The 14,461-nt window shown below is 39.9% G+C and overlaps 1 protein-coding gene across 4 annotated transcripts in view; it reads right to left on the reverse strand.

The window, feature by feature from the left end:
• Iml1 (GATOR complex protein Iml1) overlaps nucleotides 1–14,461 on the reverse strand; it is a 486,471-nt gene that overhangs the window by 271,408 nt on the left and 200,602 nt on the right. For all 4 annotated transcript variants that reach the window (XM_068390604.1, XM_068390598.1, XM_068390583.1 and 1 more), the window contains one exon: nucleotides 1,277–1,488. In XM_068390604.1, coding sequence (XP_068246705.1) covers nucleotides 1,277–1,488 — 212 coding nt within the window. The remainder of the gene's footprint in view (nucleotides 1–1,276; nucleotides 1,489–14,461) is intronic.

Here is a 14,461-nt window from a genome sequence, read left to right on the forward strand (position 1 = left end):
AAATCTTTTAACAGCGTTACAGATTTGGGAACAGGAGTAAATGATTCGGGAACAAAAATAAATCTGTTAACAGCATTACAAATTCGGGAACAAGAGTCATTCTGTTAACAGCATTACAGATTTGGGAACGAGAGTAAATCTTTTAACAGCGTTACAGATTTGGGAACAGGAGTAAATGATTCGGGAACAAAAATAAATCTGTTAACAGCATTACAAATTCGGGAACAAGAGTAATTCTGTTAACAGCATTACAGATTTGGGAACGAGAGTAAATCTTTTAACAGCGTTACAGATTTGGGAACAGGAGTAAATGATTGGGGAACAAAAATAAATCTGTTAACAGCATTACAAATTCGGGAACAAGAGTCATTCTGTTAACAGCATTACAGATTTGGGAACGAGAGTAAATCTTTTAACAGCGTTACAGATTTGGGAACAGGAGTAAATGATTGGGGAACAAAAATAAATCTGTTAACAGCATTACAAATTCGGGAACAAGAGTCATTCTGTTAACAGCATTACAGATTTGGGAACGAGAGTAAATCTTTTAACAGCGTTACAGATTTGGGAACAGGAGTACATGATTCGGGAACAAAAATAAATCTGTTAACAGCATTACAAATTCGGGAACAAGAGTCATTCTGTTAACAGCATTACAGATTTGGGAACGAGAGTAAATCTTTTAACAGCGTTACAGATTTGGGAACAGGAGTAAATGATTCGGGAACAAAAATAAATCTGTTAACAGCATTACAAATTCGGGAACAAGAGTCATTCTGTTAACAGCATTACAGATTTGGGAACGAGAGTAAATCTTTTAACAGCGTTACAGATTTGGGAACAGGAGTAAATGATTGGGGAACAAAAATAAATCTGTTAACAGCATTACAAATTCGGGAACAAGAGTCATTCTGTTAACAGCATTACAGATTTGGGAACGAGAGTAAATCTTTTAACAGCGTTACAGATTTGGGAACAGGAGTAAATCTGTTAACAGCATTACAGATTCAAGAAAATAAGTCTAGTGGTTAAGGCAATATGTGTAACAGGATGGTGCATGCAGGGAAAGACTGCTCTTTTCTGTCTGACTTATAAAAACTGGTAAATATGGAGCATTTGGGGATACAAATGGACACTTGTATATCATAACTGGGTTCTGATCAAAATAATCAAATGCTTTAAGAGAATATATACTGTAAAGACCTTATTGTATACTTGAACACTGCAGTAACTTACAGTTTAAAGGATTACAAAAACCAAGAGAAATATAATGTACCTGAGAAAGTCTTTGAGAAACAAGCTCCATAAACACTACTGGGGTAGAGAGTGGCTTTCTTCCACCAACCGTTCTTGCGTGTTCAGTCATATCATCCGGTAACAAATTATAATCAGCAATTACATAGTCATTATGCAATGAACTATCCTCAGGAAAGTAATCCGTTGTGATGGGCAAACAGGCAGGTAATGTTAAGCTCTTCCAATCAACACCTAATAAAAAGAAATTTATATTTCTGAGTAATCTCACTCGTAATAAATATTTTCTGAAAACTTATAAAGGTGCTTTATACAATGGGTGAAATTTTTTTTGAGACAAACAAAAGCAAGTGTGAAATAAAGTGCACCCGAAAAATTCAACAATATACAGTTTCAACTGAATACTAGACAGGTCACTTGACAAAAAAGAAAAAAATATTACTTAACCACAATATGGTATATGCTAAGAAAATAATTACAATACGACAATACAATGAGCTCAAAGGAAACTGTATTTTGTGGAAGTATATAGAATGGGAATAAGAAATTCAAAATTATTATACTTGGACAACACTTTTGAAAATCAGTGATCTTATGACATTATCTAAGTTAGTGTGGATGTCTAACCCTTCTCAAAAAATTACATACAGATTGGTTGACAGAGAGAACCTAAAATATGAATGTTTCAGTATCTCACACAACAAGACTAGACAACAAAGGTCAACATATATATTAATTATCAAATTAAAGTTAAATTAAGTAAAAATAGAAGACCATTTGACATCATAATGGTTGTGGCCTGATTAGTAACATCTCTGCCAGGTGTTTGCCAGACGGGGTTTGAGGCCCGCTCCGATTCGTTAATGCCTTTAGTGTCTGCAACCTTACCATCCTTGTGAGCTAAGGGGGGGGGGGGTTTGGGGAAGCCTATAGGTCTATCTGTTGAGTCATCAGCAGCCATTGTCTGGCCCTCCCCGATCCTAGCTTGGGTAGAGAGGGGGCTTGAGCGCTGATCATATAATATATGGTACGTCTCTAGGGCATTGTCCTCCTCAATAGGGTAATGTCACTGCCCCCTGCCTCTGCCATTCATGAGAAACCTTTAAACCTTTAATATCTTTTATTATAGGTTTATCAAAGTACACTAACATAGTGTTTTTTTATTTTATGCAAAGAACTTTCATTATACTGAAAGAATGTTTAAAACATATTTCAAAGCTAAATTTCTGTGGCGTCCTGGAGCTTCTGCTTTTATCTGTTAAATACACATAGTACTAGCTCCTAATACAGTGTTGTCTACTATAGTAATCTATGTATCTATTTCCTGGTTTTTTGTAGTAGAACTTTTTTCTTGTTTACCTTTACAGCATATAATTTATCAGGTTCTTTGGATCCATTTCCAGTAACATTTCAGTGTAAAATCTCCAGAAATAAAATTTCTTACAAACTGTACCTCTAATTTTCTTATCTGCCTCTGAAAGGGTGTGTCAACACTACAAAAGAGAATTTTAATATTAACGTTAGCTCGTTAGCTTATGGCTGTAAGGAAATTCTTCAATTTTTAACAATGAATCTATGTAACGTAACCATGAAAAAAAAAAATCCTTTAAATTTATATAAGTTATGTATAATAGAATAAATTTAATCTTATAAAAATAACAACCAAAATCAATTTTCTTAAGTCTATTAAATATTCTCCATATACAATGAATAATAATAAACTAGAATAACTTCTAGTCATTATTCACTGCGATAAAAATGTATTCTTCATAATCTAGTTTTTTATTATATAGTAAAAAATAAGAACTGTATATATACTGTATAAATTTTCATACTCAGGAACTTTTGACATGTAGGAAGCTGATATCATTACAATTATGTTCTATTCTCATAATAAATTACTCTGTAGTATTCATAATAACTGGGTACAAACCAACATTCTTCTTTGAGAAATGGAAATTTGAAAAAAAAATCTCAATATTCTGAAAAGGGAAGTAAACGTGGGTATTACTTCATTAATGCATATTATCTTTATCTAAATATATGTATATCCCCATTCAGAATGGTGTGTGTATATACTGTATACACACACACACACACACACACACATATATATATATATATATATATATATATATATATATATATATATATATATATATATATCTCCATCCATATACCAAGGCACTTCCCCCAATATATATATATATATATATATATATATATATATATATATATATATATATATATATATATATAATGTGTGTGTATGTATGTATGTATGTATATATATATATATTTATATATATATATAAAATATATATATATATATATATATATATATATATATATATATATATATATCTATCTAAATATATATATATATATATATATATATATATATATCTAAATATATGTATATCCCTATTCAGAAAGGTGTATATATATATATATATATATATATATATATATATATATATATATATATATATATATATATGTGTATATATATATATATATATATATATATATATATATAAAATGTGTGTATATATATATATATATATATATATATATATATATATATATATATATATATATATATATATATATATATGTATATATATATATAGAGTGGGGATACCTTAAATATGGTGAAAAGGTTTGCGTATCACCATTATTAGCAAAGCTGTACTAATCACGGTCACCCATACTAGATTGGTTTGCCGTAAGCAATCAAACGAAAATCCCCTGCTATCACTAATCTTTATAGGCCAAACCCCAGCCATGAATTTACATGTGTGAGGCCTTTGTCCTGCAGTGGACTAGAAATGGCTGCATTTGTTGTTGTTGTACATACATACACACATACATACATATATACATATATATAATATATATCATATATATATTATATATAATTGTAAAGAATTGCAGGATTAATTATCAAACAGAATAAGAAGTATTAATTAAAGAGCATTCAAACATATGCACCAACATCTCATACAGAGGAAGAAATAGAAACTTTTTATGAAGATCTGAAGGAATGTGAAAAATCATAAGATTCACTTTATATTTGTTTTGGGTGATTTCAATGCTAAGGTAGGTCAAAAGACGAAATGAGAATCAGTACTAGGTAAATTTGTAGTAGGTACAAGAAATAGCAGAGGAGACATGCTTGTAGAATTTGCTGAAAGAAACCATCTTGAAATCATGAACCCCTTTTTTTTTATAAAATAAGGAACAAAAAAAAAATGGACATGGAGAAGGCCAAATGAAGAAACATGAAACGAAATGGATTATATTCTCACTGAAAAGGTTAATTTAGTTAAATATGTAACAATGTTAAACAAATTAAAGTCAAGCAACCATAGAATAATGAGAGGCAAAATTTGTTTAGATCTAAGGAAAGAAAGAGAAAAATTAATTTTACGTGAGAAAATAAATACTCTTATAAGTGAAAAATCTGATGAGTTTAGTTCAGCAATGAAAAATACATACTCCCAGCTACAGGATAAAATGGAAACAAGTAAAGAAGTAATAAATAGTAATTTAATGAAATTTGTACTGGAATCAGCATAAGAGTTAGGTGGAAAAGTTCTTTAACAAGAACAAGGAAAACTATCAGACAAGTGCAAAAAGCTAATAAAGAAGATTGGAAATGAGGGTAAAACCCAAAAGAGAGGAAATAAAATTAGCAGAACTATCCAAACTATAAACAATCTAAAAACCTAAAACATTTGTAAATACAATCAGACTGAAATTGAGAAAACACCAAAGAAAGAAAGAAGCATCAAATTGATGAAAAGAATACTTGGAACACACTGCAAACAGAAGTTTGCTTTAAAGGGTAAAAATGGAAGTATTAACAAAAGAGATGGTTATAAAAATTACTGATGATTTCTATATAATAATCTGCAATAGTGATATAAAAATAACTTTACCAATAGAAATAATGAAACGCCTGAGCCGGTACCAACGTAACAGTAGGAGAAGTAAAAAAAAAAAACATTAAAAGACATCCAAAGAAGGAAAGCAGCAGGAGAAGGATAAACAATTTATTTAACAATAGTTATAGGTGATTTCATAATAATAAAACTTGCTGAACTTTACACAACTCTGTACCTACAGCTTTTTAAAACTTAACCATTATAGTAATTTACAATAAGGGAGACACAAAAGACCTGAAAAATTACCACACAATAAAATAACTGTCAGTAATATATAAACTATTTACAAAGATCATATTAGGCCAAATAGAAAGCCAGTTAGACCTTAATCAACCAAGCGAGCAGGCAGGCTTGAGAAATGGGTATTCAACAACTGACAATATCCCTATAATTAACCAGCAATGATAAAAATCAGGAATATGACAAACTACTATGTATGGAATTTATAGACTATGAGAAAGCTTTTGGGTCTGTCAAAACTTCAACAGTAATGGAGACCCTTCAAAGACATGGATTAGATGAATCTCATGTTAGAACACATGAAGATATCTATAAGGGAAGTACAGCAATCTTAAAACTATATAAAGATAGCAAGAAAATTCCGATTGAGAAATGAGTTACACGGGGTGGCCCTCATCTCTCCTAAAATATTCACAGTGTGCCTAGAAGTTTTTAAGAATTTACATTGGGAAAATATAATAATTACCATTAATGGGAAAAACCTTAACAACTTAGAGATTTGCAGATGACATAGTTCTGTTAACTGAATCATGGGAGAAATTGTAAAAGATGATAGATTTGAATTGAGAAAGCAGAAAACTAAGGCTGAAAATGAATATCAGTAAACCTAAGATAATGTTCAATGAAATTGCAGAGACAACAATTAAGGGTTATAGACAAACCTCTAGAGATTGTTAATGAAAATATGTACTTAAGATAGACAGTGTTTCCCTCAGGACATGAGACCAAAATTAAAAAAAAAAGGATAAGCAAGGGACAGGGAGCTTCTGGTAACAGAATGAGATTATGAAAAGTTAAATGCAACTTCTTTAAAAATTAAAGTATTTGATCAGATAGTCCAACCAGTAATAACTTGTACATCAGAAACTTGAAGCATTACTAAAGCCTTGAAACATGAGCTAGTTACAAATCAACGAATAATGATGGGAATAAGACTAAGAGATAGAAAAGGTCAACATGGACACAAGAGCAAACTAAAGCAGAAAATAATAAAATAAGTAAGACAAAGAAATAGATATGGTCAGGACATATAATAGATGGACATTAAAAATAATAGAATGGGTCCCCAAAAATTGCAAAAGAAGCAAGAGAAGGAAGACAAGATGATGAAGCGATGAGCTATGAAAATTACTGTTCATATATATATATATATATATATATATATATATATATATATATATATATATATATATATATATATGTATGTATGTATGTATGTATGTATATATATATATATATATATATATATATATATATATATATATATATATATATATATATATATATATATATATATACACATATATATACATACATACATATATATATATGTATATATATATATATATATATATATATATATATATATATATATATACATACATATATATATATATATATATATATATATATATACTGTATATATATATAAATATATATATATATATATATATATATATATATATATATATATACATACATATATATATATATATATATATATATATATATATATATATATATATAACGGATTTTGAGCGAAGCGAAAAATCTATTTTTGGGTGAGATAGCCATGGCGTCCTGATGGAAGGTTCCTGTTTGGTAGCTTCCTTGGGTATAAGACTACTAAGATATTCCCAGAGAATTTAACCACAGGTTATCACAGAATTCTAACTTCTGGAGCGAGTATCTCAAAGGTTTCCCTTTAAGACATCGTAATACAACAGGGGACACGCATGTCTGGTCGTGCCACATAGCTATCTCCACCCCGAACAGAGTTAACGCTTCGGTGTGTAAGGGCTGAGAATAGCTGGGAGCCGTTCCACAGCTAATCTCACTCGTGGCTACTACTGATACTCGAGACGTAAACAAACGGACGCCATTGCTCTAATGACGTCACGCGCGTCTTTATCCTGGCGCCAGTTGCTGCCCATCACCATGATACAATTGTGTAGGGTGGGAGCAAACTGAACGAAGTAGTAGGGAGGGTCCATCAGGACGCCATGGCTATCTCACCCAAAAATAGATTTTTCGCTTCGCTCAAAATCCGTTTTTTGGGCTCAAGCCATGGCGTCCTGATGGAAGAGTACCAGAGAATCAATGTATCGTGGTAGATTTTCCCCCAGAGTTAAGTGCCTAGGCATTGACAAAACAGCAAAGTAATCTTAGGTAAGAACCATAGGAACGAAATATCCTGCCCCCCATTGGTAGGAAGTTCCCATGGGCTATGCCGACGTCAAAGTGGTATTGAAGGGCTATTCATCTTGACAGAAGAACTTTTAAGAGCTTAGAGATGAAGCAGAATGTTTGATATTTGTATAGGAACATTCTGAAGTAGGCCAGTGGTGGTTGGGCACTGTGTGTAGAGTTCATCTCCTGATTATCAGAAGTAAGTATTCGTGTAGGAACCTTACTGAGGCAAGGTGAATATAATTTAGGAATAGACATCTTAAATTCTTCATGACCATAAGAAAGGAGGAATAAATAAAACTATGACAGTATGTATTTCATAGTAAGTAGGAGCTGAAAGAGACGCATAAGTAATAAAATAGAAATTTTATTTCACAATGCAGAAATTAAATAATTTACAGCAAAAGTAAAGTTCATTTACAGTAATAATAATGTACATAGAAATAAAGGCTTGCTCTTGAATCTGAAAGGGAATTTCAGGATTAGTAGGTACTCGTTCTCGAGGAACGCAAGTCTTTAAATAACACATCATGCTCAAGGCATGCGGCACTTGTGTAACACTATGACATTTCACCTGGGATAAGAACAGTTATAAAAGCACTAAGTGTTTTTAGACATCACTATGAATCACTCGAGGGTCAACATAGGCACCCGAAGAGTTAGAGTCCCAAGTAACTCACTGTTCTACGCAGAGTTAGGTGCAGGTTTCATAACACTACCTGCGGCTACCACAAAATGTTTGATTTCGTGCACTTGTTTCGCATAATGTTTAAAGAAAACTCGCGAGGACTTCCAGCCCGTAAAGTTTTTAAGGCTCTCAAAGTCCATGCTCTGAAAGAAGTTCAGAGAAGATGCCACTTTTCTAGGATCATGACCAGCGGGTGTACTGTTCGGATCCGCTCTGCGAATGAAGTAGGTGATTTTCGCTCTTAATTGTTTCAGTGACAGGTCGCTGCCCGATGTTTCTCCTTTGAAGAGTTGGCCTCCACCAAAGTTTGAAGTTCTGCGAAGATAGACCTTGAGGCTCTCTACTGGACATAGAGAGACATCCTCCTTCAGGGGGCATATTCTCCAAGGGCCCCATCTTTTGGTGGGTAATTCATTTTTGGCGAGAAACGTCGGATCAGGGGAGAGGGTCACTTCTCCTGAATCAGCAAACAGGATGTGTCCCTCTTCTCTTGATAATGCCACTATTTCGCTGACTCGAGCTCCCGAGGCGAGAGCAAATAAAAATATAACTTTCTGAGTCAGATCCTTGAGGGGGCATGAATCATTGTCCAAGTTGGAGGCGAAATGGAGCACCTTGTCTAGTGACCAGGAGATCGGTTTCGGAGGGGGTGCTGGGCGTAGGCGAGCACATGCTTTCGGCAGTTTGTTAAAGATGTCGTTGGACAGATCAATTTGGAAAGCATATAGAATTGGTCTAGTCAAAGCCGATTTGCAGGTTGAAATCGTATTGGCTGCTAATCCTTGTCCATGAAGGTGAATGAAGAAGGACATACAGAAATCAATGGTGATTTCTTTAGGATTTTTTGCTTTAACAAAGGAGACCCATTTCCTCCAGGATGATTCATATTGCCGTCTCGTGGATTCGGTCTTGTATTCCTCTAGGAAGTCTAGACTTTTCTTCGAGATCCCAAACCTCTTCTTTGCGGCAAGGGAGAGAAAATCATGAGATGAAGGTCCTTGATTTTCGATGATGAAGCGAAGACAGTCGACTTCTGTACTTGTTGAGAGAGAACTGGGCCCGGGAGAGGGATCAGCTTGGGCTGCAGCTCCAGGACCAGGGGGTACCAGTTGCTCCGGGGCCACTTGGGAGCCACTAGGGCCGCTGTCCCTTTGAAGGTTCTCAGTTTGGAGAGGACTTTCAACAGAAGGTTGGTGGGAGGGAACAGGTATATCTTCGACCATCTGTTCCAGTCCAGTGACATGGCGTCCACCGCTTCTGCTTTGGGGTCCTCGTACGGGGCTACGTACAGAGGAAGTTGATTGTTGTCGCTCGTTGCAAAGAGATCTATCTGAAGTTCTGGGACTTGATGAGAGATGAAGGAGAATGATCTTGCGTCTAGAGACCATTCCGACTCTATCGGGTTTGTCCGAGATAGAGCATCCGCTGTCACGTTGCGGAATCCTTGTAGGTGAACTGCAGACAGGTGCCACTTCTTCTTCTCCGTCAGACGGAAGATTGGGAGAAGCACCTGATTTATCTGGGGCGATCTTGAGCCCTGGCGATTGAGACAACGAACTACCACCGAGTTGTCTAGGGTTAGACGGATGTGGATCGAGGGCGGCGGGGATAGCTTCTTCAGAGTAAGAAGGACCGCCATGGCCTCCAAGATGTTTATGTGGAACGTCTTGAATAGTGGAGACCAGGTCCCTTGAGCTTGTTTCAGGTGGGAGTGACCTCCCCAGCCCTCCAGTGAGGCATCCGTGTGGATGTTGAGTGATGGAGGAGGGTGTTGGAGAGGAATGGACCTTTTCAGGGCCATTGCTTCCGACCACGGCTTTAGGAGGCGTCGAAGTCTGTTTGGAAGCCGTCTCTTGAGGTCTCTTCGAGCGATGGATGCCGATCGTCTCCAGACTCCCGCGGCATCCTTTAGCTGTGCACGAAGCACTGGGTTTGTCACTGAGGCGAATTGTAGAGAGCCTAGAACTCGTTCCTGCTGTCGTCTTGAAATGCGTTTGGATTTCAGTAGTCGCTTGACAGACCCTGCTATTTCCTTCCTTTTCTTCTGGGGGATGGAAAGGCGGTGTGACTGAAGATTCCAGTGGATTCCCAGCCACTGAAACTTCTGAGCCGGAGAGAGGCGAGATTTCTTCTCGTTGATCTTGAATCCCAGGTGTTCTAGGTACTGGGTAACTTCGTCGCAAGACTTTGTACACTCTTCGGGCGATGGAGCCCAGACTAGCCAGTCGTCGAGGTAGGCCATCACCTGGACGTTTCTTAGGCGGAGCTGTTGTACTATGGCATCCGCCAGCTTTGTGAAGATCCGAGGGGCCACATTGAGGCCGAATGGCATGGCCCGGAAGGCGTAGCTTTTCCTTTGGAGTCGAAATCCTAGGTAGGAGGAAGCGTGATGGTTCATTGGAATGTGCCAATAGGCATCCGCCAGGTCTATAGAGACCGTGTAGGAACCTTGAGGCAGAAGGGTCCTTATTTGTTGAAGCGTCAGCATCTTGAATTTGTTGTTCTCTATGAACTTGTTGAGGGGGGATAAGTCCAGAATGACTCTGAGCTTGTCTGAGTCCTTCTTGGGAACGCAAAACAGTCTCCCTTGGAACCTGGTGGACTTTACCTTCCTTATCACCTTCTTGTTCAAGAGGTCTAGAACATATTCTTCCAGAATGGGGGTCGATTGTTGGAAGAACCGCTGGAAGATTGGGGGTGGTTGCACCCAACTCCAGCCTAGACCGTTCTTGATGATGCTGTGTGCCCAAGGATCGAAGGTCCAACGATCCTGGAATTGGCGGAGTCTTCCTCCCACCGGAAGCACTTCATTGCTTCTGGTGTCCCGAGGACTTGTTGCCTCGGCCGCTAGCTCCCTTTCCTCCTCTACCTCTGGAGGGACGACGAGAGGCGTCTCTGCTTGCACCCCTGGACGAGCCTCTACCTCTGGCATGAAAGGTAGTGGATGGCTGCTCAAAGGCAGGGGTGAAGACCGGTGACTGTGACAACACCGGTTGGGGGACCAATTGAAAGGTCTGTTGTGGTTGGGCAACCACTTGGGAGGTAGCGGGTCCCGGAAACTGACGTCTTTGTTGACGTTGCTGGGGTTTCGGCTTCTGAGGTTTCCTCTTAGGCTGAGGTCCATCGTCCTGAGAGGTTTTCCTTTTTCTGGACATGCCCCACTTGTGGAGAAGGTTCCTATTCTCCGTGGCGGCTCTGTCCGTTATTTCCTTGACAAGGTCAGAAGGAAACAGGTGCTTTCCCCAGATGTTGGAGGAAATCAGCCTCCGGGGTTCGTGTTTCACGGTGGCACCGACAAACACGAATTCACGACAGGCTCTACGAGCCTTTATGAAATGGTACAAGTCCTTCATTACCGTGAGTAAGTGGGATTTGGCCAGTACCATGTAGTGATCGGGTACTGCTGTGTCACAGGCCATAACTTCAAGTTGGACTTGATGAGAAAGAGACGCTGCAAGCCTCTCCTTCGTGTCTTGTTCCCGGCGAAGGAGGTGATCATTGAGCTTAGGGAGGTCTTCATTAAACTGACGTCCGGCGACGTCAGGATCGAGCCTACCCACAACGAAAGTATGTTGGACATCTTTCCATTGTCTAGTGTCAGGGGGTGTCACGATGGAGAAGGGTCTGCACTCCTCCAGTGCAGGGCAGGGTTTTCCTTCTTCCGCCGCTTTAAGGCATGCAGCCAAGGCCTTTTCCAAAAATGGAAGAATCGCAGTGTCAGGTGCGACATATGTAGGATGCTTCTTGCTCAAGGCAGGAAGCTTAGAGCAGGTAAAGCCCCTGCTCTTAAATGCGGAGGCTAGCATAGCCTGGGCCTTTGCGAGATCGAACACTATCTCTTCTTTAGGTTCGGTCTCCTCCTTCGAGGCAGGTTCGGAACGAAGCCGGACGTAACAGTCCGGGTAGGCCTCGAAGCTTGGGAAGAATTCCACATCTTCCAACGGGACCGTGCCGATTTTGTCACTAACAAAGATCCTGCCGGTCGCAATAACCATATGCTCTGCATACCTCCACGGGTTGGCATGAGAGCAAGCTGGGAGATCCTTGACCGAGATCTTCTTCGGTTCTCTGGATCCAATCATAGACCTGATGGACTCCTGGTTCTCCTTCAGTCTGTCGTCCATGACAGCTCTAATCAGTCGGATCAGTTCTTGGGTAGAAGAGGAAGGATCCGGGGTCGAGGAGGTAGACGGGATGGACACATCCGTCGGTGTAGGAGTAGGCGGAGGGATGGACGAGGGAGTAGCTCCAATCTCCGACTCGGTGTATTCCACCTTGTCTTCGTCCTCTTCGGCTCCTTGAGCCATAAGCGTCTTCTCCGTGTCTTCCGAGACGTCAGAGATCTGTTCATCATCCTCGGAATCTAAACGACACTCGTGCATGGACTGAGCCATGACCACATCAGGTTCCACCGTAATTTGGACAGTGGGGATTGCTTCCTTTGGAACCACTGAGTCAGGGGAGGCCTTAGGGAACAACAGGGACCTCAGTTCTTCGGTGGCCAGGTACGGTCCAGTAGCATTTCTCTGAAAACCACGCACCCACTTGCGCAGTTTCTCACGAGCAATGTCTCTAACCTCCGCTGAGGGAGGGTTATGGAAGGCCTCAACTAGGTAGGCCTGGCAGACCGTACATTCCAGTGGATTCCAGAACTTCCAATCCCCTTTCTTGTCTGAGCAAGGGGCGTGAGTCCTGCACGCCGTATGTCCGTAAAACTGGGAGCGTTTCACAGCACAGTATGCGAAATCGCACTTCATCTGCTCCTCCTGTGGAAGAAAGAGAAAATGAGTATGGGGGAGTCATAGGAATGGCTCTTAATTTAAGTTAATATTAATCATTAATTTTAACTTAAAGAAGGTGTGATGCATAGAGAATGAAACAGTAAAGGAGAACACGCTCCATGCATCTCGCCCGGCTGGTTACCATAGGCTTGGTCCTGGGATAATCCAAATGACCGAGATCATTGGATATAGTTTCCTAGGATTCCCATTATATTGGAACTCCATGGAAAGCCAAGGACAAGGTTGGGATCGAATTCATTCGGTTCCCAGATAAGAGCCAGAAGGTCTCATTAAGGGAAACTGCTTCTGGCAACCAGCCGTGCTAAGATGCACATAGCATGCTGGAAATAGAAGAATGCAAAGAGACAGCATGATCACTAATAGAGCAGTACTAGGTACTGATCTTAGAAGCAAAGCAGCTTATCTATTTGCAAGGTAGGGCTATCTTAGTCTTATGATAGCTACAGAGAGGGGGTGCAAGTATTCTTGACGCCTCCGGGGCATCCGGCAAGCCTCCGGCACGCCGGAGCTCGCTCCAGCATAGATTCTGGCACTAGAACAGACAATTTTCAAAGTCAGTTAGATACCAGGATGGCGGCCGCCGGCACAACGGCGGCACGCCGGCAGGGAGCGGCGGCTCCGGCAGCCGGAGGATGCCGGATTGGTGACTGGGGTAAGGATGGTACAGGTAGTATCGGGTTGCCGGCAGTATATGCCGGCACTCCGGAGATCGACCGGCAAGCGGACGATTAGATAGGAGTAGGAGAGCTGCCGGTAGTAGCCGGCGGCAGCCGGCAGTCCCTCGGTACACGGGGGGCTGGCGGCAAGGGTAGGGAAGTCACCAAGAGGGAGGCAGGTATTGCCGGCAGAAGAGGCGGCAAGAGACCGGCACCCGGATAGATAGAGAGACAGGGGGAGGGGGGGAAGGATGCAGGAAGTACCTTCAGGGTTCCAGACATCCCTCCCCCTCCCTGAGGGGGTGTACCCATGATAGAGACAGGCTCTATCATCCATAAGCAGGGGTCACTAGGGACCGGGAGCAGGTAGCCCAAGGGAGGACTAGGGAACACCCAAGAGGGGGGGGGGGGAGACTCCCCTATGCAGAGCTACACTAGTAACTAACCTTATAGGACACTATGAAGGTATATGTACCAGAGCGGACTGCACAAGGAAGCTCGGGTAGCCCTACTCTTCCACCCTAAGGAGGAGTTGTAGGACAGGGGACAGATGAGTATAAACTAACCTAAGCATAGGCTAGGCTATACAAGAGATAGGTGGGGAGGGAGAAGAGAGGGGTCTTCCCAGGAAGGGTTTCTGTACCAGAGCGGCCACAAAGGGAAGGGAGGACACTCCCTAAC

This window comes from Palaemon carinicauda, chromosome 1 (genome assembly GCF_036898095.1).
Source record: "Palaemon carinicauda isolate YSFRI2023 chromosome 1, ASM3689809v2, whole genome shotgun sequence".
Lineage (NCBI taxonomy): Eukaryota > Metazoa > Arthropoda > Malacostraca > Decapoda > Palaemonidae > Palaemon > Palaemon carinicauda.